The sequence below is a fragment of the Onychomys torridus genome, chromosome 19, assembly GCF_903995425.1.
Source record: "Onychomys torridus chromosome 19, mOncTor1.1, whole genome shotgun sequence".
Classification (NCBI taxonomy): Eukaryota; Metazoa; Chordata; class Mammalia; order Rodentia; family Cricetidae; genus Onychomys; species Onychomys torridus.
Window position 1 is genome coordinate 33976657 of NC_050461.1, and position 25610 is coordinate 34002266.

Sequence of the window (25610 nt, forward strand, 5' to 3'; positions counted from 1 at the left end):
ATCGTAGTCCTCTACTTTTAGCCCCATTTTAATTGGAGTAAATGTTAAACTCCTTACAGTGACTTAGAAAGCCCTATATGACTTACCTAGTTCCATAGCCATCATCTATACCTTACCAGCCAAATCACCCCTCAAAGCCTTTGCGTTCCATGCCATCCTCCTGGTCTGGATGCCACTTCATTTTCTTCCTTTATCAACCTCCAATTTGCACTCCACTTTGAGACCTTTCTGGGATACTTGCTTGACCACAAACCCTTATCTGACCTATTGTCTCCTTATTTTCTCAACAATATATTACCCTCCCGTATCCTGTATAGCTTCATATTCATTAAGAAGACTTATCCTCAGAAGAATCCAAGTTTCATGAGGACAAGGATTCTTCATGCAGTCTTCCCTGTATGAGTAAATGATGACTCTTCACTCAAGCCAATCACTGGGGAGTCATTCTTGATTCCCCTTATGTATTTAAGTCTTCAAGCAATGCCATTTCTATGTACAAACACACACCGCCTTCCAGAATTCACCTTTGCATGGCTCTTATCCAAGTTCAGGCTACAACATGCTCTCACCTACCCAGTGCAATGAGACCCATTATTGATCCTACGCTTTTGCTTATGCTCAGAAGTCTATTTTAGGACCCTCTCTTCCTGGAGTTCAGGTTCCATTCTTCCTAATCTGGTCCTAGGCATACCTCCATGAAGCCATTCCCTCACATCCTTTCTTCACTCTCCTAGAGCCGTCCAGCTCCTTTCTCTGTAAATACGCCAGGCATGGACCTGGAATGCAGACACACATGTGACCTGCTCTTGCCTACATTCAGACCTCTGCTCTCAGCTGCTTCATCAGAGTGTTCCAGATCATCATACCTAAAATAGCAAGCACACGATGTGTGAACTACACACAGCTCTAGCTCCTACCTGACTTTATTTTAAAGTATTTCTTACAGCCTAAAATCACATATTTATTTTATTCTCAGCTATAGGGGTTTTGTTTGTTTGTTTATATTTTTTTTATTCAGAATCGCACTTAGTAGCCCAGGGTGATATTGAACTGGTGACCATCTTGACTCAGCCTACTAGTCCTAGGATTACAAGTGTGTGCTACCATACAGGATTTTTATTTATTTTTTAAACACCTATTGCTTCACACTCCCTAAAAAATGTAAACTATGTGGGAGAAAGTACTGTATTCACTACATGTCTTCATCACTAGAATTAGAATCTCTAATCCTCAGGGTTTATAAACCTTAGTACCTAAGATCATAGAAATAAATACCTTATTTCTCAAAAAAAAAATGTTCATTTTTGAAAAATGACTTGGGACTTTTCAAATATTGGGTCTCTCCCTAAAACATTATTTTCACCCGGATCAAGAGAGACAGCTGATTCTACAGTATGAGTCACATACTCCCTTTATAAGCCTGTCATCAGTGTGGGGTTAGCAGGACCTGAAACCTGAAGAGAGGAGGAAATGAAAAATAGGTTTTCCTCATAGAATCCAGGGTGGGAATGGAGTGGGGAGGACCTGGGGGAAGCAGAAACAACAGATGGGAACCACAGAGATTTTCAAGAGTGGGAAGAGAACTACAGGGATTAACTGGGGTCCCAGGCAGAGGCGGTGTCCCTAAATAACCGGACCTTCGTACACCAGAGAGAACACGCAGTTACCCAAGGCATGGCTGCGTGGACTCATGCTATCCTACCTCCTAACTGACTTTTGTGGGGAATAATCTGAAAACTCCCCATTTGAATAATCCTAAGGCTTTGCCTCGGAAGCTGTGGGAAGGTGGGAGAAACAGGGACCACCAGCAGCTGGGGCCACATGGATTCCACTCTTCATTGCCCCAACTAAGGTTCGTCAGCTCATGTGCACAGTTCTGCATCCATAGATCTAGAGATGTATTAACAATTGATGTGGGTTTGGGTTTTTTTGTTGTTGTTTGTTTTTTGGGTTTTGTTTTGTTTTGTTTTGTTTTTTTGGGGGGAGGTTGTTTGTTTGCTTTTTTTAGGTAAGGGTAAAAATGAACTACCCCAGAAATAAGCAACAAGCTGTCAAGTGTGGATATGTACAGCGACTCACACATGGCAAAGGAGAAAGCTCATTGCTATCGCTTGCAGGTGGTTTTTTTTGTTTGTTTTTTTTTGTTTTTTTTTTAATTATTTTAAACACTAAACTCCAAGGTATTTAAGTTGTTAAAATATTGTTTCTGAATATAGAAAATGTTTCTTGGGTTCTCCTGAGAGTGGGGCACTCCAGCTAATCACAGGCACACACACACACACACACACACACACACACACACACACACGCACGCACATTCTTCCCATAGTACAGTACTTTAAAATTAATAGCACATGCAGAGGAAAAACTAAACCCTTTGACGTCACTCTTGAAATGAGGAAACGTAAACAGAAAAGGCTCTACTCCAGTGAGCTGCGGGCTTCGCAGCAGCCGATTGGTCTCTGGTTTTCCTTGCCTGTGGCAACTGACAGCACCCCCCAGTCTCACAGGCCGGCTGCCTGCTCACCCAGCCAGTCGCTTGCTCTGGGCACTGCAGCAAGCTGGGCTCTGTCCCAGCACTTGTCTGGGAGAAAAGTGGTGCCCTCACCCAGAGAGAGCCTGGCTCTCCACCTTCCTGCCTTCTCGAGCTCTCGGTCTGCTTTGGTGTTTTTCTCTTTCTTTCCTCTGTGTTTTTGGTTTTGTTTTTGTTTTTTGTTTTTTTTTTAATATTTTCTTTTTCTTTGAAAAATTTACATAATTATATTCCTAATCCTGGATGAAGTTGCTGGATTCTGCAGCACAAGTCTTCATGAACAAGCCACACCGCTCAGAGATTTCACGGCTTTCAAAGGTCACAGAACTGCCACTATGGTTAAATGTCTTGTTTAATGGTTGAGGTATGTACAACAAATTTAAGCGGCAAGTTCATTTTCCTTGAGACTGCAGAGTCACAAGGAGACGTCAGGGTTTTGATTTTGGTTTTTATTGAAAATAGACCCGTACCTATATATGTTTGTATATAGGCATATATATATATGTGTGTGTATAGATATAAATATATATATTTTTTCCCCTCTGTGATTGTTCCTACAGCAACTAGCTTTTGAATTTCCTTCCTTTTTCTAAGCGAACTGCCTAAGCATTGTCACTTGCCCTGAATTAACCCTTGGAGGGCAGCAGGGTCTAGCAAGAGCCTGGGCTATTTGAGCCCCCACAGAGGAGCCCCCGCCTACGGTTTTTTTTTTTTTTTTTTTTTTTTTTTTAAATAAATGCAATCTCTCTTCTCCACGGTAAATTTTAGAATTGGGTCATTTTTTTCAGTTTTGGTAGGACAGGGCAGGAACACGTTGAAGTACTGTGAACCAGTAGAGGAGAAAATCGGGTTGGTTTGTTGTTGTTGTTGTTGTTTTGTTTTTCATGGAGTTTGTCATGTCGGTCCGTAGCAGACCTCAAGAAGAAGAAAGGGGTAGGACCGAAAAGAACAGCTGGCAGTGAGAGGGGGGAACCCAGACAAATGGGTGGGGGTGAATTGTTGAGAGGGAAAAAAAAATCCACGTTTTATAAAAACACTGTTTTCAGTCTCAAAGTTAACAGAGGAGATGTAGGTTCTGAGTTATGTGGCCAGTGCTTTAGGTCTTATTATTTTACAAAGGAAAATAAAACTTTATTATCACTGCAAGATGCGGTAATTATCTCTTCCTGAACCGGTTGAAAGCAGAGTATCAGATATTTAATTAGAGACTTAAGTGATGGAGCCTGGGGACTAATTAATTACCTAAAATCTCAGCTCTTCACGTGCTCTGGCCAGAGAGACCATTACAAGGAAGGGGACAAGCCCAACGCACGCATTCATGCACAGTAAACTCACTAGCTGCGGCAGAAGACACAGCTGAACACAGGGCTAATGTTTTCAGGCACACGTTATTATGTGTCTAAGGGGACCTTGCCGAGAATCATTCCTGTCAAGCATTCAGTTTTTCTAAAAGCAATTCAGATAATACACGGTTAGCATAGACTTCCTTATCTGAGAGTTATGCACTAACAAATGAGACAGGATTGTTTGAAACCACTGCCCTGCTCCAAAATTTCTAACTCGTTCCCCTTAAAGTTTCTATTCTCAACACTGAGAACTAGAAATCTGTGAAACTGGGTCATATCGGCAGCGCTGTGAAGCAAGGCTCAAACACATAAGTGCCCTTCAAGGGGTTAACAGAATTAACTGCATCATGCACCTAGTTAAGAACAGGAAAAATATTAGCTCTGAATGGCAGAAGATGTGCCCCGAATGGACAATTGCTTTTCTGCAGCGCCTAGTGGGGAAAACAAGGACTTTGTGTGTTGCAAATGCACGGCTGCAACGCCTCCATTTCCTCTGCTTTATCTTTTATTACTGGCTGGTGAAATGAAGAGAGGTGTCGGGGGTTCCGTCTGATTGATGTTTGCTCCAGTAAAATGAAGTCTTTTTTAATCGACAGTAGGAGCTCAAAGTTAATTAGAGACAGTTCCCCAATCCAAATCCTCTTGATAAGGCTCTCCTACCTAATTTCTCCGATTTCAGAGGGCCCCACTCAACTGAACATGCGCCAAAATCAGCGAAGAGGGTATTTCAGGAAAAGTTGCTTGGAGAAACTATTTTTTGAATGAAGTTGCTTAGGACAAGGGTGGAAAACTCCAAGATGTGTCAGAGACAGTCATCCGCTTAAGGAAAACAATGACACCAGGCACCTTTTAACACCTTCCCCAGCATTTAGTACAAAGTCACTCATTGTTGGGGCTGAATAAGAGCCGAGCTAAAATGTTTGTTGAGAATTCACCCAACATGCATTGTAAATTATCTAAGTAATTTTACACCTGGAATTTCTAACTGCTTTGAGAAATAGTTTTGGTGTTGAATCCAGCTTAAAATATAACATCGAAACTGTCAATGGTCAAGACAAGGGCATTCCAAATGTCGGCGTGTGTTATTTTTTTCTTAGCCAAAAGGATGTCATAAGCACACAAGTAAAATGACCAAGCTTCCCCCAAGTGGGAATGTACCACCTGGAAAGGCCTCTGCCCAGTAATTATTCTTCCAAGGTCTAACTTGTTGTTTGCCAAGTTCAAATCACAAGGGAAACTGCTTGTTGATTCACATAGCATAGTGTTGGAAGGAATTTATTAAGTAAGAAGCTAATCCAACCCATGTCTACAAGGGTTTCATTATATTAAAGACAGCTGTCAGATTTAAGGGTTAGAGAAGATTCGAGAATATCTAGGAAACAGCTGTTTTTTTCTTTTGGTTTTTCAAGACAGTGTTTCTCTGTGTAGCCTTGGCTGTCCTGGAACTCACTCTGTAGACCAGGCTGGTCTTGAACTCACAGAGATCCATCTGTCTCTGTCTCCTGAGTGCTGAGGGGATTAAATGCATGTGCCACCACTACCCAGTGGTAACAGCTATTTTATCTGGTTTATCTCACACTGTGTTGGTCATACATAACTTAGGAAGGAACCCTCCATGTACATGAACTGTCCAAAGAATTTGCCATCCTGAGGATTCAGTTCACATATACCAAGGAGGTCTTGAGTCAAATTAAGAGTCTTTTTTAGCAGGGACACCTCCCAGAGGGAGCAAAACTTTGGCATTTGAAGATTGACCTGGTCCCTCACATAGTGGTGAGACCATTTCTATAACTACTTTCCGGTAGTGGCGTCCTGATTCCCCAGAAGAGTGGTTTCCCAGGGCACTCAGCACCAGGCCTCTCCAGACATCCTTGCTTTCATTCATGATTCTCTAAGCATCCTCGCTTTCATTCATGATTCTCCAGGCATCCTTGCTTTCATTCATGACATGTTGCCTTCTTGATTTCTTAGTAGACTTTAAAGTGCTTGACGTTGAGGTTTGAGAAAAAGGGGGGGAAAAGGAACTATAGAGACCCCAACTAAAATGTCTATATGCGAGGCATACTTAGAAGCTTGACTAGCAAGAAGGAAGTGTGTCAATGTTTTAATGTTAAATCAAGGCATTTAAAGCCTCACCTCCAAGGATTATTTAATCATTTAAACAGGTTACCATGCAATTAAGAGAGTGATTGCATGGATTGAACCAGAAAAAAAGCAGTGGGTAGGGGCCAGAGACCAGGATGGGGACACCCTCATTTGGCAGCAATTAGTGATGGACACTAAGTCACCCAGTTATCCTTGGCCTCAGTTTCCCCATCTATGTTAGGAACTGGTTGGATTGGATTATTTCCAACATCCCTGTAGGCCAGACTTTCTATAGTGTTTTTACTTTCAACCAGAGGCTTGGGTTTTTGTTTTTGTTTGTTTTGCTTTGTTTTAAATCATCTATACACAAACTTGAAAGTGCCAAACTTCAATTCAAAAAAATCTCACAAAGAAACCACTGCTGCCATTCATGTTTCTTAACCCGAAGTGAATGCAAAAGTCATTTGGGGCTGAGAAGATGACTCGGTAGGTAAAGTACTTGCTGAGCAAGCCTGAGGACCTGAGTTCAGATCCTCTGCACCCAGGTAAATGCTAGACTCCCTCCCTTCTCCCCTCCCTCCCTCCTCCCTCCCTCCCTCCTCCTTCACTCCCTCCTCCTTCCCTCCCTCCTCCTTCTCTCCCTCCCTCCCTTTCCTCCCTCCCCTCCTCCTTTGCTCCCTCCCCTCCCTCTTTAGATTGTTTCCCCTCTCTCCTCCCCTCTCTCTTGCATCTGTAAGGGGAAGATGAACAAAATGAAGGGTGACAATGAGGTTTTGGTGGATTTTCCTTCTAAAATATTCAGAGTGGTATTTGCTTGAATTTCCTCCTTTCTAGTAGCTGGTGTATGGAGCATCTGAGAGTTGGGACTCTGAATCTTCCTCTAATGTAGGATGTTGGGCCACAGCTCATCAGGGATAAAGAGCATTCTTCCATGGACTCAGGTGGAGATTGGGATGTGATTGTAAGCTTTGAGTTGGTCAAAGCTTGATATCTAGAGCACAAAATGACCAATGGTTCTCATAGTCTTCAACTCTATCAATCTTAGTATAAAAGTATAATTAACTTTGCACCATTTGTTATGTAAAAAATCAGAAGCTACCCCAGTGGTGGTGGTGCACATCTTTAATCATAGCATTTGGGAGGCAGAGACAGGAAATCTTCGAGTCCAAGGCCACCGAGTACCAGGATGGCCAGGGCTACACAGAGAAACCTGTCTTGAAAAACAAACAAAAAAAAAATCAGACACTATCTGAACCCAACAATAAATGAATTATTATTAGTTTATATTCAGGTAATAAAATGCCACTGTTATTTAAAAGAATGAAGTAGGCCTACACACAAAAAGATGGGCAGTGATTTTCCAGATATATAAAACAGGAAAAAAATCTACACTGACATTTGTATAAATCTGTGGAACATTAGTGCTTTCTCAGAGAAAAAACTCTGGAAATCTAGATAAAAAGTATGACAGGTGGATAAGAACCTACAATGTAGAGAAGGGAAAGGCTTAGTTTCTGTGAATTCCATACAGTTGTTCACCTTTTCCCTAAAAGCTTACGACGTTTCCAGCCGAAATCATTTTTGCTGTCATATCCGTGGCACTGTGTCGTGTCTGACGTGGAAAACAGTTAGAGGATGAAGGAAAAAATGGTTTCTATTTGGCTTGGGTTTTATTTCCTGTGCTTTTGAAACTACCAAAGAGAGAGATTGCTGTAGAATAGGGTCATGGACAGGAAAACACAGAAAACTCAACATCCACCTTGAGTAACTCTGGGCTCCTAGCAGCCCTCTAGACTTGATTGTCAGCAGTACAGAATGAGGAGCTTTGTCAAGACCAAAGTTCCTTTCAGCTTGCCAGGGTGTTCATGGGAACTTTTTGGGCTAAACCAATATACATTATATATTTTACTGGTTTGAACGTATCAGCTAAATTACCTGTTTTAAAATTGGTTTGGTTTCACTTAATTTTTCAAATTAGTTAAGCATGGAAAGCTTATAATTTTCTCAAATTGTCTTGGAGGAAACTGTATATCACTGGCAAACTTTTAAAATAAACTTATACCATAATTCCATTATTTAGAAAACATTATATTAATAAGTTCATATTGTAGGTGTACAAACAACTAATGCTGGTCCTGTTTAAATATGATTTATGCATTTCTTGGTTTTCCATGAGAAAAAAAAAAACATACCTTCATTTCCCTTTCTCATTATGCCAGTTGCCAGCTGTGTCCAGTGAGAAGAAAGAGCTCAGTCATTCACAAGGGTAGACAACACTCTCACAAGAGGAGATGCCCCAGCAATATGGAGGTCTAAAGAATGCCTCAATTTAGAAAAGGTCACTAACTCTAGAAAGAGTTGTTTCCGGTGTGGGGGAAATGCGCCCTCTTTCTATGGCCTTCATACCAGCATCCTCATTTCTTCAAAGAAATGAAAAATGTAATTTCGATTTGGCTTTCAGTTCAATTTGGAAACTTTATTCATTATGGAGCATACCTACTAGTTTTATTTCTTATTTCCTGAGGACTTTTATTTGTAGAGAAAGGAATAACTCAGATAAAAGAAAAAAGGAATGGGCGTCTGTGCCATGGCACTCTTGGGTCATAAGAACACGCTAACATGTCTAACACTATCCTTTTCTCCTGATTATTAAAAAAATCATTGTGCTAGAAAGATGCTTCAAAAACTTAAAAATACAACAACTGGTACCTATTTCTCTGTCTCTCTCTGTCTCTGTCTCTCTCTGCCTCTCTCTCTCTCTCTCTCTGCCTCTCTCTCTCTCTCTCTCTCACCGATTCTGATGCTTCAGTGCTCCTGTGTAGTTTTAGGAGAGAAGTATGGGGCACAGGCCTTCTCAAACTTGAAACATAGCGACAAAGGAGAGATCAGGGGTCAGCACTAGTCCAGCAGCTGTGAGGCCCTAGGTTTGGCATCCGGCATCACTGGGGGAAGTTTTAATGCCTACACTCATGTCAGAACTAACAGGTGACTTGGAGGTCATAGTGAATTCCCATATATTGTCCCCTCTAACATAAAGCTTTAAAAACCAAATGCATCATATATTTATTGAAGTAAATAGCACAATGTAATTTAAAATAAAATAAGTTTGGGTGATTTTTTTTGGAGAGAAAAGGAAAAGGAGGAAGAGAAAAAGAAGATCCGCTTGCTTTTTTAAGGAGCCCCAAATTTGAAAGCTACAACCCCAAGTCCGGGTTCTGGAAGCAAGAATGATTGATACTCTTGGCTTGGCAAAGTATTCAGCACTTTTGTTTCCATGCCTCTAAAACGTAACCTGCACCAAGGTACTCTAATGTCAAGTTTTCATGCCTCTAAAACGTAACCTGCACCAAGGTACTCTAATGTCAAGTTTTCATGCCTCTAAAACGTAACCTGCACCAAGGTACTCTAATGTCAAGTTTTCATGCCTCTAAAACGTAACCTGCACCAAGGTACTCTAATGTCAAGTTTTCATGCCTCTAAAACGTAACCTGCACCAAGGTACTCTAATGTCAAGTTTTCATGCCTCTAAAACGTAACCTGCACCAAGGTACTCTAATGTCAAGTTTTCATGCCTCTAAAATGTAACCTGCACCAAGGTACTCTAATGTCAAGTTTTCATGCCTCTAAAACGTAACCTGCACCAAGGTACTCTAATGTCAAGTTTTCATGTGTAATGAGTCACTTCACTCTATATAAAAAAAAAAATGACAGAAGTCACTTTATTCTCACGTCATTCTTGTAAAACAAGGGTTCGCTGAGACCATTTCCAAAGCAAGGAAATTAAGACTGAAAGGAATTCCAGCTAGTGGAGTCAGGATTCCACTTCCGCTCTGGTGACAAGTCTGAATTGTTCTTATATGTTTTCAATTCATCTCTACTCATTCTAAGCATGACTTGGAAAACATTTTTAAAATATTTATATAAAGCATAAGAGCATTTGTTTCCAAAAATGTTAGAGCATTCTTCTAACTATATTTATACACACGAGGTTCCAGAATAAGGAGAAATGATGTTCTTTCATTTTTAATGCCTTAGAAGTTGATGCTTCCAACTTCAGGAGGGTGGTTGGCTGTGGTGGTGTACAAGGATGCTCAGGCAGGATTCCGTGGGGGTCATCCTTGTTCGGTGACTGTGCGCAAGTTAACCTTATTCTACTTGCAGTTTCTAGGATGAAGGTGTGTATGGTATGTCTCATAAAAGTGTAAAGAGATGGAAAGGCCTTTATTTGTTGAGTGTGTAGAGAATGAAAGAGAGTATGCATATGCCTATGAATTGGCACTGTGTGCTTAGATGAGTTCTTGGATTATTATGTGGATAGTGTTGTGCTGAGTGCTTTAAATTTAAGATAAATCTATTTTTGTTGCAGTTTGAAAGTTTCTCCTCAGAGTTCACGTGCTGGAGGCTTGACTCCCAGGGTAGCTAGCTTGGGAGGTAGCACTTTGTAAAAAGTATTAAGTTCATGGAACAGAATTCTCATGAAGGGGTTAGTGTGGTCACCATTGAGTGCCTTAGTTACCCTGAGAGTGGGTTGTTACAGACATACCTGGGTCTCACCTCCATCCTTTCTTGGTGGCTTGTTCTCACCCTTTCACCTTCTGTCATATTATAAGGCAGAGTGCCAATTGCTGGCACTGAGCTTTTGAGATCCCCATTCTGCAGAATTGAAGGAACCTGTTTCTTTATAAATTACCCATTATGTGGTGAAAACAGAAAATGATCTGCAATGTTTTCTTGCCTTTTCTCCTCTGTATTTAAACTATAGCACATATAACCTAAATTATAAATGTATTGACCATTTGCTTATCATAAGGAAATCTCTGTAGCTCTGTGTGTTATTCAAGTTGCCAGAGTGTTGGTTCATGCCAGCATCTGGGATGCTGAGATGGGAGGATTGCCACAGTTTTTGAGGCGAGCATGGGATGAAGTTCAAGGTCAATTTGGACCATGTCTTAAAACAAACATACAAGCACCTCTTGTTACTCAAGTCAAGACAATGACCTTTTATATCACCAGCATGCCAGAGTCCCATCGTATCTTCTCCAGCTTCCCTTCTTCGACATTGTGTCTTGAGACGTGTAAATTGTCTTATGTAATCGTATTTTGTTTATTTTCACTGCATGAGATTTAGTTCATTTGTCCACTGTACTGAGCAAATCACTGTAATTAGTCCAGTTCCTTACATTACGGATAATATTAGTCCAAGTCTTTTGGTGTACAGTCCTTATATTTCTGTTGAGGACCCACCGAGAAACAATGCTGCTTGGCCTTAAGAAATCTAGTTAAACATCAGTAGAAAATTCACTGTTTCTCGAAGTTGTTATAAGAATGGCCAGTCTCACCAAGAGCACATCTCCCCTCCTCTCCCACATCATCACTTCTGTTAGGTATAGAGGAAAAGTCGTCCTGACTTCATGTGCATTTTGCTGATTCCCTTTTCACATGTATCATAAGTCTATGAAATCTTTGTGGTCAGGTCCAGTCATTCTATATTTTAATTCTAAAAGATTCTTCATACTTCGCTGATAACTTTATTTGCTCTAAGTGGTACAAACATCTCGTCTATTAGCAAAATTTCCTGTTTTATTCTTCACTCTTATCTTGGGTTCCCTACATTTCGGCACCAATTTTAGAATTAAGATTCTTTATTCCCAAATCAACCAATCAACAAGGCAAACAAACAGTTGGGGTACAGGTTCACCTGAGAAGATGATGGCTTCCCTGAGCCTTGGTTTGTAAGCATGGTACATCCTCTTCCGTTTTATAGGCCTTTGTTACTTTCTCTCACTCATATCTGTGAGCTGGCTTTGTGATATCCCTTGCTGTACCTATTAGTGGGTGTTTAGTATTTTGATCTGATCTAAATAGCACCTCTTCAGTTGCAAGTTTTTGCTGCTAATACACATGGAAACCATTTTTTTTTGGTGTCTCTGTGTGTGTACAGTTTATTATCCATAGCTTGCTAATGGAGAAATAAACTAATAATAGTTTGCTAATGATAATAAACTCATGAGTTTAAGTACTTTATAGAAACTTTTGATTTTTGTAACCAAATAATTATATTATCCAAGAATACTAGCAGTCATTTGTCTTCATTTTTAATACTGATACCTTTTGTTTATTTACTGGCTGACATATCAGTAAGGAGTAATAGTGGGCAATATTATCTATGTCCCATCACAGAAGAAAAGTCCTCAGCAGCCAACCATTAAGTATGATATTCTTCATAACATGGAGAATGTTTCCTTTATCCTTTGCATGCTAAGCATTTAACTTACTAAGTACTCTTTTGGATATCTAATATATGGATTTAGTTGTTGTTGTTGTTGTTGTTTATTCTCTTATGCTTGTTGGCTTTGAATGTCAAATCAAGTTGAAGTCCTAGAAAATAATTTGTTTAGGATATGCCATGCTCACTCGTGTGTGTGTGTGTGTGTGTGTGTGTGTGTGTGTGTGTGTGTGTGTGTAATGTTACTGGAGATCAAACCCAGGGTCTTACACAGGTGAGACAAGCACTCTGCTACTGAGCTGTCCTCAGCCTTTTGTGCTCTTAAAAAAATAATCTGTATTCCTCCATAAATCTCAAACATTTTTTTATCCCATTCTGTTGCTGTGCAGACACTTTTTAATTTCCCATAGTCCCATCTGTTGATTTCAGGAACATTTCTTGTGCTGGTGGAGTCCTGTTGAAGTTCTTGCCTATGTCTATAATTTCATTGTGTTCCCTGTGCTTTCCTCCAGCAGTTTCAGAGTTTCTGAAGTTAAGGTCTTTGATCCATTTTGAAACTGAGTTTTGTGCAGAGAGACAGAAGAGAGTATACGTCCATTCTTCTGTAGATACATGTCCAGTTTCACTAGCACTGTTTGTTGAATAGGCTGTTTTTTCCAGTGTGTGTTCTTGGTGCTTTCACTAAGTATTAGGTGGCCGTAGCTGGGTGGACTTACTTCTGTGTCCTCTATCCTTTGCCATTGGTCTACATGTCTGGTTGGATTTTTTTGTTTTTGTTTTTGTTCGTTTTGTTTTGTTTTGGTGTGTGTGTGTGTGTGTGTGTGTGTGTGTGTGTGTGTGTGTGTGCCAGTAACAGGCTATTTTTATTACTATTGCTCTGAAGTATAATTTGAGGTCAAATTTTCTGATTTCATCAGCAGTGTTTTGGGATTGTTTTGGCTGTATGTGGTATTTTGTGTTTCCATGTAAAGGTTTTCTTCTGTTTTTTTTTTTTTTTTTTTTTTTTTTTCCAGTTCTGTGAAGAATGTCATTGGACCTTTTTTTTATTTTTAAAATTATGTATGTAGATCAGTTTGCATACATGCATACCTGTGCACCATGTGTATGTCTCATACCTGCAGGGCAGAAAGGGACATTGGCACTGGAGTTACAGATACGTGTGAGCTGCTATGTGGTTGGTGTTGGGGACAACAACCAGAGTCCTCTGGATAAGAACACTGCTTATCGCTTCAACCCTCGTCACTGGAATGATTAATGGGAATTACATCAAGTCTTTAGATTACTTTTGGCAATACAGCCATTTTCACAGTATTAATTCTGATGATCCAGGAGCAGGAAAATCTCTCCATAATCTGAAACTTTTCATTTTTCACTGTCCTACAGTTTTTTCTTGTATAGGTCTTCCACATCCTTGCTGGGGTCTTTCTTAATACTTTATCCATTGACAGTGATTGTGAATGAGGTATTCTTCCTATTTTCTTTCCCATACAATTCCTTATTGCTATAAATGAAAGCTTCTGGGTTGTTTAAGTTGTATTTACTTATCTAGACTTTCATACATGAATGCTATATTTACATAATTTCCTTCCATTTCATCTCCTCTTTATAAGTCTTCCTTCACAACTTTATAACTACTCCTTCTCAAATGCATTACCTCTAATTTTTTATTTTTGTTATAATTTAATTATAGTATATTATATATTGTTTACTAATTTATAAATATAACCTGCTGCATTCATTTAGAGTTAGTCATATATACATGCATTTACGATTGACTGCTTGGGTCTGGATAACCCATCAAGGAGCTTGTTCCTGGAGGAGACTTACGTTGCTTATATTACCCATGGCACTTCATGTAGGGACAGGGTCTTGCGAGAGTCCCCTCCTCCATGGTGGCATGTCAGTTAGTGTTGTCATTCTTCGGGTCCTGTTTAGGTAACCGTATTGTTGAGGTGTCATTGGTGTAGTGTCATGTATCCCAGATAATGTTATGGAGCAAACATGGTTCTTTGACTCTGACATTCGTTGTGTCCCCTCTTTTGGAACGTCCCCTGAGCCTTGTGTGCAAGGGTGGTGTTACAGATTTATCAATCAGGCTGGGTATCCCACAGTCAGGTGTGCTCAGCATTTTTATCAGTTTGTATTCTGCAACTTTACTGAACATGTTTATTATATTAAGTTTTCTGGTAGAAACTATAGAATCTTTTATTGGATCATGGCATTTTCAAATAGGGATAACTTTGCTACATTACTTTTTTATTCCTTTTATATCTTTGTCTTGTCTTATTGCTCTGAGACTTTGAGCACAATAATGAATAAGAATGAAGAGAGTAGTCACCCCTGTCTTCTAGATTGTAGAAGACATGCTTTCCATCCCTGTCCCCAACTTAGCATAAGACTGTCAGTTGGCTTTCAGGTATAACTTTTATTATTTTAAGGTGTGTTCTGTCTTTTCCTAATTTCTGCAAGACAGGCAGGCATAGTGAGCTTTATCAAAGCAGTTTCTTTCTTTCTTTCTTTCTTTCTTTTTTTTTTAGCTATGGATTGAACCCAGAGCCTTGCACTTGCTAGGCAACTGCTCTACCACTGAGCTAAATCCCCAACCCCTCAAAGCATTTTCTGATCTATGGAGATGATCAGAAAAATCTGTCCTTGAGATTATTTACATGGTGAATTACATTGATCCATTTGTTCATGTTGAGCCAACCTTGCAATGCTAAGATGAGACTCTGTTGTCCTTTGTCATGATTCATCATCTTCTTGCTTTGTTATTGAATTTGATATGCAAGTATTTTGTAGAGAATTTTTGTGTCTCTCTTCATCAGGGTTATTGAGCTGTATGTTACCTTTTTGTTGTTGTGTCTTGACTTGGTTTTTATATCAGGATAATACTGGCATCATCAAATTAATCTGATGGGATCCTTCCCACACTATGTCATGGAACAGTTTAAGAGATGTCAGCACCCTAAAAATGTGTTAGAATCCAGCAGTGCTGTTCCAGGACTTGTCTTTGTGGGAATACATTTATCTACTATCTCAATCTCATTGTTCCTCAGGGGCTTGTTTATAAATAATAGATGACCTTATTTTGGTTCACCATACACATTTAGACATGTATCTATCTCACATAGGTTCTCCAGTTTCTTGGAATGTGAGTTTTCCTAGTACTCTCTGGTGGTCTTCTGGAATTCATAGGGTCTGTTGTAACATCTTTGTTTTCGTTCCTGGTGTCTTTTATCCGGGTGTTCTCTCTCTCCCTCCTTCTCTTGGCTTTTGGGCCTAGAGATGTGTCAGTTAACTTTTTCAAAAAACCAACTCCTTATTCAGTTGATTCTGAGTATTGTCCTTCTAGTTTCTATTTTATTTATTTCTTCCCAAATCTTCCTAATTTCTTGCCCTTACCTGAGTTGGGGATTGGATCCTTGCATCGCAAGGATTTTAAAAGTTGATGTTTCCTTATCAATTTGCTGAAAATAATTTTAATTTTAAGTTTTTAGACCAATTTATTCTTTACAAATGCATCTATTGATTGGAAAACATGTTGGGGTTGTTCAGTTTGTCATTACTCATGAATGTAATTCTGATGTGCTTGTCAACTTTCTATACAAGATTTTGAGGCTTAAAATTTGTTACAACATTGCTTATATAATGTTCCCCATGGCTCTGAAATGAATAACTATGGAGTTATTAAGTGTAGTCCTTCACATATGTCAACTAGGAATTCATTAACCACATCATGCACATCTTCTTTGTTTATACTTGTTTACCCTATATTAATTATTCAAATAGGCATTCTAAAAACTTCCTCGGGGCTGAGGACACAGCTGTTTTCCTTTTATTTTTTCCCACTTATTCATATACTGCATTAAACAGTTTTGAAATTTCATTTTTATAGCTCAAGGTTGAAAATCAGGAATTGTATGAAAGTCATGCTAATGTTGTAATGTTATGCTTTTAAGTTCCATCTTTACCATTTGGAGGAATAATTGATTCTTATAGAACAAGCTCTCAGAATGGTTTATAGGCATCTAAGGAATTCAGATACACACTACCCATGGTCTTGAAATTTCCATAACCATGTAATTAAAGGAAAAGCTGTCTGAAAAAGAAAAGTAACAGTGAAAATATCTGAGAATTACTTAGTATGATATAAATTTAGAATTATTCCACTGAACAGAAATTTGACCATTATATTATACCCCTTATGTGGTGTTTATCCTTGTTTGTTTGTTTGTTTGTTTGTTTGCTGCCTTTGGTTCAACTTTGATCATTGCTAAAATCTGTTAAACAAACATTCTGCTATTCAGGGCTTACATGTCATATTATTTTCCACTCTTCTGTCTTTTAATTTTCTATATGTTTATCATTTAGAATAGCCTCTTTACAAGCCAAGGTTTGTAAAGTTTGTTTTTGTCAGTTTAATTATATTTGCTTTTTTGTGGAGTATTTAGTCCTTTTATGTTTAATGCAATCATTTAGTCTATTTTTACATAGTCTATTTGTCTATTTTATTCTCTCTTTTTAATTTTATTCTTTTGCTTTGAGTAGCCTTATCATTATGTTGCCTCCTCTCTCATTAGTTTATTTGTTTTATATTCTTTTACACTGTTTTACTGATGGAGGATACAGGATGCCTCTATGATCTAACCAAAATATGATGTGCATTAATGTAATGCTCTGTTCCTTCAAGGGAAGTATAAGAACCTTGGAATACCTCATCTGCCTTTGTGTACCCCATGAATTATATGATATTGCTAGATATCTAACTTTTTATAATTTAATTTAAATATCTCAATGATAATTATTATTGCAGCATTATACAATCATATACAATTTATTATTTCCTGCATACAGTGATGTAATGACTTCATTCAATTTTTTTTGTCTGCAATGGCTTTATTTCACAGTTTTCTGAAGTATCTTTTTCCTGGGAATGAAATTTTCCACTGGTAATTCCAAAGATACACTTGGAGATATTCTTATACTGTCTTATTTCATAAATTGTCTTGCTCTTATTCAGTAATTTTGAAATGTTTCTACTAATCACTTTATTTTGCTCATTTTGCCTTGATTCTCAGTAGGAGTTCAGCTGTATGTGTATTTAGATTTGAATCAACCTACTCCCATTGTTTACTTTTCATCTCTTTTTTTTTATGTTTTTTTAACCAATATTTCACTACCTATTTCTTTCTTCAGGCCTATATAATACCACTAAGCCCATTAAATGATTTTTAATGATGGTATTTTTTTTAGTCATAGACTTTCTAATTTTTAATTTAGTTTTGTTTTATGGTTCTTAAGTCTCTATCAAAATTCTTAGTCTTGTCTATAATATTCTTATATCATATTGCATTGGACATATTCTCTATGTGATTTTAAAGCTTTTAAAACCATATTAATTAAACTCGTTTAGTGTCTGTACCAAATCTACTTATTGGGTGTAATTGTCTTGATTTTCATATGTAAATAAGTATGTCAGAGAGAGAGAGAGAGAGAGAGAGAGAGAGAGAGACTTAAGCCTGTGTACAATGTTACAGTTTTCCAGATAGTTACGTTTGTGTCTGTGAATTTACCAATGGCATTAACTGTCTTGATTGCCTTTATCCATATTGAACAAAAGTATGAGACAATGACTTGCTTCCTGATGGATTATCCAACTATTTCTCTTTCCCTTTCATTATTTCTTCAATGAGTGTAGGAACAAAGTTGGAGAAGAAAGTATGAAGAAAAGCTTGTAGCATTGGAAAACTCCATATGAACCAAGAGTATATTCTCAAAATTTGTTTTTGTTTGTTTGGTTGGTTGGGAGGCTTTACACTTGTGCCTAAAATGAATTTTAAAGTGGTATTTATGTATCCATGAAAATCGTAACCTAAATAACAACTTAATCACCTGCTGACATTCTGTATTTCAATATGTCCGTTACAGCATTATACAATATTTTAAATGACAAGGATTCCAATTTCACCAGAGTGCATACTGTTTTACGATTGTTAGTTGCTGGTAGTGCTTGGACAAGCACCACTTCTGAAATTGCTAATACACTAAAGAGCTTTGGGGCTAAAGCATGGTTCATCACAACCTGTTTTTCATCCATCGCTCACATTCCAATGAAGGGATCATCTAAAACTTGCACCGTCTTGCTCCTGCTTCCTGGCTTTCACACATGACAATTAGTGTTTCCTTGCATAATCTCTGACGTAAATTAGTGACAATGACCTCTTGGTGGTTTTCTTCATTATCCAGAGTGTTTCCCGGTTCACAGTTCTATATAAATCAATCTAGTATTTTTGAATGTGTGCCATAGACACACAAGAAAGTATTCTTTTAACCATGTGCTGCAGAATTACCAAATAAAGTGAGCCCTGAGATAAGTTTAGTTAGGCAGCAGTCAAGCTCTGGCTTAGTCATATGAGATCAGTGTTAGTGCATTCATTCATTGTCTCTGCGGATCTGTTGTCTTTTCTGGGGTGTTGAGTTCTCCTTGTCCTCCGTGAAGGCTTTTTTAGTGCCAGGTTATCTTTGGAGTGCAGGTAAATTTGCATTTAAAAATGCATTAGCCTAGAATTCAAAAGCTCATTATTTGTAGATGATTCATAGGGAGCCTAAAATGTATGTGTGTGTGTAAAAGGAGAAATATTAAAACAATACAAATATGTTTGCTATAACTTTTGGGATAAGTTTTCTTATAAATAGACTTTTCATGTATTTTATTATTTTTAAGTATACACCATAAAATTGGAACTTAAAAATTCAGTATTCAACAATTTTTAAATGTTTTAAATTGAAAACACTGAAAGAAAGATTTACCAAATGTTAACATTTTCAGTGGATAATACCTATTTTATGGGTAACACTCAAAATGAAGGAAAATTGTCTTAACACTTTAGCCAAAGGACTAAGTGAGTTTTATGTGTTATGCCATGAACTTTTAAACTGAGAAGACATTTTTCACTTTAGAACATCAATAAAGAATCACAAAGAGTTATTGCAAACTCTGAGTAGGCCAGTAGAAGCTGCAGTTTTGTATTGCTGTACAGTTTAATAGGCTAGTCCTCAAATTCTTAGGAAAAGGTTCCTATGTTGTATTTCCTTCTCAATACAAGTATTTACAGTGTTCCATCTTTAAAGAAACACTAAAAGGTAACTTTAACTAATCTATAATTGAATTTTCAAAGCTCATTTTAAGTGTTCGGTTTAAATTTTTAAAATAACAATTCATAGACTCGGTCACTTTGACCTGTGCTTAGGTTATTTCTTCAGTCCTGAGAAGTGATGATGACTTTAATTATTTTCTGAGGAATGAACTCCCAAGAATGTTGTTGATGTCCAAAGAGGTCTGACATCTCCCAGTTAGGTTTTCAGGCCAGGAGGGTTTTTTTGTTCACTTGTTTTTAATGTAGCCAAGAAGGATTCTTGGGGCCTTTCCACATGTCCTGGGCCATTGGTAGACACCAAGATAGACACATTAATCATTCATCTCTGGTCAATATAGTGATTCAATATTTTTGACTATCATCACACTGATGCCTGTATTTTATCAAAAACACTAGTGTGACAATATATGGAGGTGATACTTAAAGACTATGGAAACAGAGCTGTTATTGACCCCAAAATTATAATTGGTGGGCTACTGTGACTTTCCCATAATGCACAGGTGGCATCAGCACTCTATTCAGTAGTAACCCCGAGTAAATTCTCAGACATGCTTTGCTGAAATTGAATTTGGGGCTCAGTATTTTACATTGTCCTAATTAGTTTTCCCAATATTCCTCAGTTGTGCTGGTTTGATGGTCATAGTGATTTTACTATAGTTCTCTCAAGTAAATAATCAGATCTCTGTTTCTTGCTGTGCAAGCTTGTCGACATCTTGTTAAATGGGCTTTTCAATGCTCAGGCCATTGACATGATCACTTTTAGACCCCAATAAAAAAATAAATAAATATGTGGCTATATTAAGTGTGTATATCAGTGTATATATGTACATGTATAGGAATATTTAGTATGACAAGTATATAGTATCTGTTTATAATCTGAAAATTATAAGTAGATAAGTTAGGTCATAGATTTGGGGTGGTATGGACTTCTCTAGGTTGATGTGGAAATACATGTAACACATAACAAGCTACTAATCAGCATGGACTTGATGTGTTACATTTGTAACTACTGTGTTAGTTTTTCATCACTATGACAAGACACCTGAGAGAAACAGCTTAAAGGAAGGAAGATGCATTCTGATTTGTAGTTTTTGCTGAAGGTCACAATAGGCTTTTACTGAAGCAGAACATCATGGCAGAGAGTATATATGTGGTGGAGCCAAACTGTTCCCCTCATTACAAGAAGGGGAGGGAAGGAAGAAAAGAGAGAGTGAGGTGAAAGAAGGAAGGAGAGAGAGAAACAGAGAAAGAGACAGAGAGACAGAGACAGAGAGACAGAGAGAGTAATTACCCTTCAAAGGTGTACCCCAATGATTCTCTTCTGCCAATGAGTTCCCTACTTCTAATAGCCCATTCATCTAATGATCTATAAATAGACCATTCAATCTGTGACCCAGTAACTTTCAATAAAACTGCCAACTAATGAATAAACCTTCAACAATGTGCCATTGGGGTAGAGGGGGGACACATACATCTTATTCAGACTGTAAGAAAAAAGATAGACAGGCAAATAGATGATAGATAGTATACCAATTATAAATGGTATATTGTTTCCATATACATAGTTATACAAATATTCCGATCCCTGTTTAAATCTCTCAGATACTCTCAGAAAACCTCCAGTATAAGTGTGATTGTTTCCATCCTTATAAGCAACCTGAGATTCCATTGATTAATTCATGCCAATGACTGCTTCTTACCGACAGAGCTTGCACTCATTCATGTAGCACATATTTGGAGTCTTAATGTAGTCTAGGAACTCAAGATACCAAAGAGGAACTGACAATATCCCCATCTCCATGGAGACCGCATTACAGAGAGAGAAGGCTGACAGCACAAGAGCAAATAGATGTACCAGTAGGTTTCCTAGTTTGATAAATCTCTGAAGAAAATATCGCAGAAAAAAACAGTAGGTTGCTTGCTATAGGGTGGAAGATTAAAAACAATGGCTCTGGCCCATGTGGAATGAATGGCTTATTCGGCAGAAGACAGGATGTCTGCTGTGAGCAGATGATGTTTACTGCAGGCCAGATGAAAGATGAGAATAGATTGGATTAGGGCTCAGACTGTGGAGTGGATCAGTGGGCAATGTTTGGCTATGGGAATCAGTGGTAGAGCCAGTAAGACTGGAACAGATGGGAAGGAGAGTCAACTACAGCAGTCTTTGCAATAAAACCTCCATCCCTCCCTTCTTCCCTCCCTCCCTCCCTCCCTCCCTCCCTCCCTCCTTCCCTTCTTCCCTCCTTCTTTTCTATCCTTTTATGGTTCTTTTTTTTTCTGAGATAGGATTTTTATGTAGCTCAGGCTGGACTTGAACTTACTACGTAGCTGAGGTTGGCCCTAATCCTCCAGGTTCCATCACTGAAATTCTAGAATTACATGGCTATGCCCACCATGCTTGGTCATGATCCCAGATTCTGAAGCTGGGGTCATTTATTTGTGTTCGGCTCCACCCCTACCAGCTTTGTTACCTGGGACAGGGAGTATGTTGTCCGTTTCTTCATTTGTAAAACTGGAGGAGAAAGCAATAGTGTCAAACTTAGAAAATTGCTGTAAAGTGTGTGTGTGTGTGTGTGTGTGTGTGTGTGTGTGTGTGTGTGTGTGTGTGCATCTGTCTATCTGCCTGCGCATGTGCTCATGGGATCACATTTGGTACCACACTATCTATGGTGTACTTATCAGCTATTGAAAAATGAGAGAATAATTGATACTTCTAGATTTGGGGCTCACACTTCCCAGGGTGGAATAGATTGAAGGAAGGTCAGATGGGCATTTTGGGCACAACAGAAGTTAAGAGACATGCATAAGATACAGTGAGTCTGAGATGTCTAGGAGGGGAACAGAGATGAGGAAATCTGAAGTTCAGAGGAAAGATCAGAACTGAAGAGAGGTTTGCTGACATTTGGACTGTTTCCAGACAGACTGCAGGATCAGCACACACCTAGGGTGACAATGTAAAGAGGAAGAGGTGGAGGGTGAAGACCCCAGCTGCACAGGGAGGATGGGAGAGGAGAGAGTCAGGAAATGGTTCCAGTGCACATCTGGTTTTGACATCATGCTGCCTATGTCACTGGAGAGCAGCCAGAGTGCATGCTTCAGACATGAAAGCCTCTTTATACATCACTAGTGGTGAGGGTCTGTGGCTTCCGGCCTGGACCCTGATGACAGGAATTTCCCACTGATGCTTAACAGTAGCACAAAGAGACTGTGGTATTAGTCAGCCTTCTCGTGTTTACCATGAAATGGTTTTAGTGCAACCAAAGTTATACGCCCCAGATACTACACCAATTGCTTTAAAATTGTATCCTATGTCCTTCCCTGTACTTCAAAGTACGGGCAGCTCCAATTCACAGACCCACTAGAAGCTACAACTGAAAAGCACCAGTTCCGAAATATGCCAAGCCATTCCTGAGGGTCTGATTCCCAGTCAGCCCTGAAAGGTATAGCTAACCCATGAGGATTTGAAATGGAGGCTCCAAGAATTCAGAACCTAAACCACAGAACAAAGGGCTTGCGGGATGGTTGCGTGGATTTCTTAAAATACAAGGAGCATCTTTTCTACTCCTTTTAAGACACAGAGTACTAAAGGTGAGCAGTTTCCTGTTGGGTGCAAGAGACAGGTGAAGAGAGCACTCCTTGGCATATTATCTCCCCCTAAAGGAACTGGTGAATGTGGAACACAGGGGTGTAGATCAAGAAAAACCATGTGGAGATCACTAGGGCTAGGAGATGACTCAGTGGTTTAAGAGTATTTGCTGTGTAGGTGTGAGGACCTGAGCTCAGATCTCCAGCTCCTGAAACAGCTCACATCTGTATTCTCAGTTCTACTACAAGGTGGGAGGCAGAAGCAGGAGAATCCCTGAGAGTTTGCAAGCCAGCTAGGAGTTTTCAGTTGTGGACAAGAAGAGATCCTGTTTCAAATGAGATAGAAGTCGGAAACCAACACATGAGGACATCCTCTGACTTCTACATGCACACACACGCACGCACGCACGCACGCGCGCACGCGCACACGCGCACACGCACATGCTGAGGATCTATAATTTCATTTTTATTCTGTCTGACCAGAAATCTGCTGCATAATCCACATAAAGGAAGTCTGACGTTATGACTCCTTCCTACCTATCATAAGGCCAATGTACAATTTTGAGATGTCAAGACAATCAAGAATTGTGTAGAAACATTGACTAGAGATAGTGCCAATAATTTCACCTGTAGATTTACCCTTAAGTAACTCCACAATTGGATAATGCATAATAAAGTGCATTCCTGTGCATAGGCATGTGTGCATGCATGTATGTGTGCATTGTGTGTGTGCATATGTGTATGTGTGCATGTGTGTACCCTGGAAACTCTACTCCAATTCAATGCCATGCATTGCTACTGAGGGAATGTGCTTTATTTCCTCTTTGTCCACATCCAAATCTTCTATTTTATCTGTTTTTGTAGGTGCCATAATCATCAGATTAACGTTATTATGTGCTTAATAAAGGTTTTCTAGTTTAAAATTTGTTCTCTCAATAGAAAGACTTGATGTAACATTTTTTCTGTCTCGGCGTGTTATCTAACACATTAATGTTTTGATCCTCAGATTTTAATTGATTTTCTATAGCTATTCTTTCATTAATGGGTTCATTTTATAAGTGTAAAAATTTTCACTGTCTGAATGTACAATAGTCTCACACAATGAAGGCTGTGCTTCCTCAGCTTTCAATGAGGTTGGCAGGCTGGAACTGAGCGAGAGGCAAGTGCTCCTAATCAGTGACATGTCACTTCCTCCACTCTTCACTACACTTCACTCTTCTAGATTTCTCTGTTGAAAAATACATCTGGTGCAGGTATGATGGTGCACCCCTGCATTTCCAAAACCCAGGAGGCTAATGCAGGAGGATAGTGAGTTTGAAGCTAGCCTGAACTACCTATCAAGATCTTGTGGCCCCAAATAGAAAACATGTCTAAAGTCCCAAGCCAACCACAAACAGAAGGATGACAGAGAGAGCAAAAGAATGGGTAGAGATGCCTTCTCATAACTTTAGGTATCTCTTCGTTCTCAAGTTTTTCAGAGTTGACATCGGAATCCAAGAATAGCCTCACAACTTTTTCATGGAGTAATTTAGTGTTCTGTGAGGGTTTTACTATTAGATCTTTTTACCTAGATTACCTTTGAAGAATTCTTTTTTTTTTTTTTTTTTTTTTTTTTTCATGAGACAGGGTTTCTCTGTATAGCTTTGCGCCTTTTCCTGGAACTCACTTGGTAGCCCAGGCTAGCCTCAAACTCACAAAGATTCAGCTGCCTCTGCCTCCTGAGTGCTGGGATTAAAGGCGTGTGCCACCACTGCCTGGCTGAAGAATTCTTAAATGCCCCAGATATGCCTTACACATGTCTCAACACATGTCTGACAATTTACTAATTCTGGAATATAATGGTTGCTTCAAAATGATAATAGAATTTATTATCTGAAATATGAACTAGACATGTGTGACTCATTGGGAGGGGCAATATTTAACCTTTGTCGGGATTACAAAAGCAATGTAAGCATATTATAACTAATTAGGCAAATAGAAAAATATAAAGATTATCCATATTTACAGATGATTATAAACATTGATGATCCATCCACACAAACTCTGCTGTGCTCACACACATAGATACTGCTTGTTCTTTAAAGAAAGTTTAAATTCTTGTAGTTTTCTTCTGTTCAAAGGTATGTATCTGTGGTGTTCATGCATATTTGTAGGCATGGTTGTGTGTGTATAGATAACGTGAATAATGTGCATGTGCTTGTGGAGGTCTGAGGTTGATATTTGGAATCTTTCTTAATCATTATCCTACCTGATTCTTTGATACAAGTCCTCTCAGTCAAACCCAGAGTTCACTGATTTGGGTGATCTCCCTAATCATCTTTCTCTAAGGATCCTTTTCTCTGTCTTGGGGCTGGAATTATAGGTAGACCTCTACATGCACATAATCGTTACATGGGTTCTAGGGATATGAATTCTGGTCCTCATACTAGGGCAGCAAGTTCTTGAGCCATGGATCCATCTCCTCAGCTTAAATTCTTCATTACAAATAGTACAGAAAACCATCTAAATAGCTATTCGTCTAGTCAATGAATATTTGTTGAAGTGGCAGTTGGTGATATTGGACACAAGAGAAAAACAATGCAGGGAAAGTGTTCACGAGGGCTGCCATGCTAGGGCACAGTTGAGGGAGCGAGCCATGCAGGTAGCTGGGGTTCGAATACTCTGATCAGAGAGCACAG

At 38.9% G+C, this 25610-nt stretch overlaps 1 protein-coding gene across 1 annotated transcript in view; it reads left to right on the forward strand.

Moving 5' to 3' along the window:
• The first annotated feature begins 2480 nt into the window (after positions 1–2480).
• The window catches only part of Pde7b (phosphodiesterase 7B), a 309660-nt gene continuing 286530 nt past the window's right edge, over positions 2481–25610 (forward strand). The window contains exon 1 of the mRNA XM_036168952.1: positions 2481–2897. Coding sequence (XP_036024845.1) covers positions 2877–2897 — 21 coding nt within the window. The 5' untranslated portion in view covers positions 2481–2876. The remainder of the gene's footprint in view (positions 2898–25610) is intronic.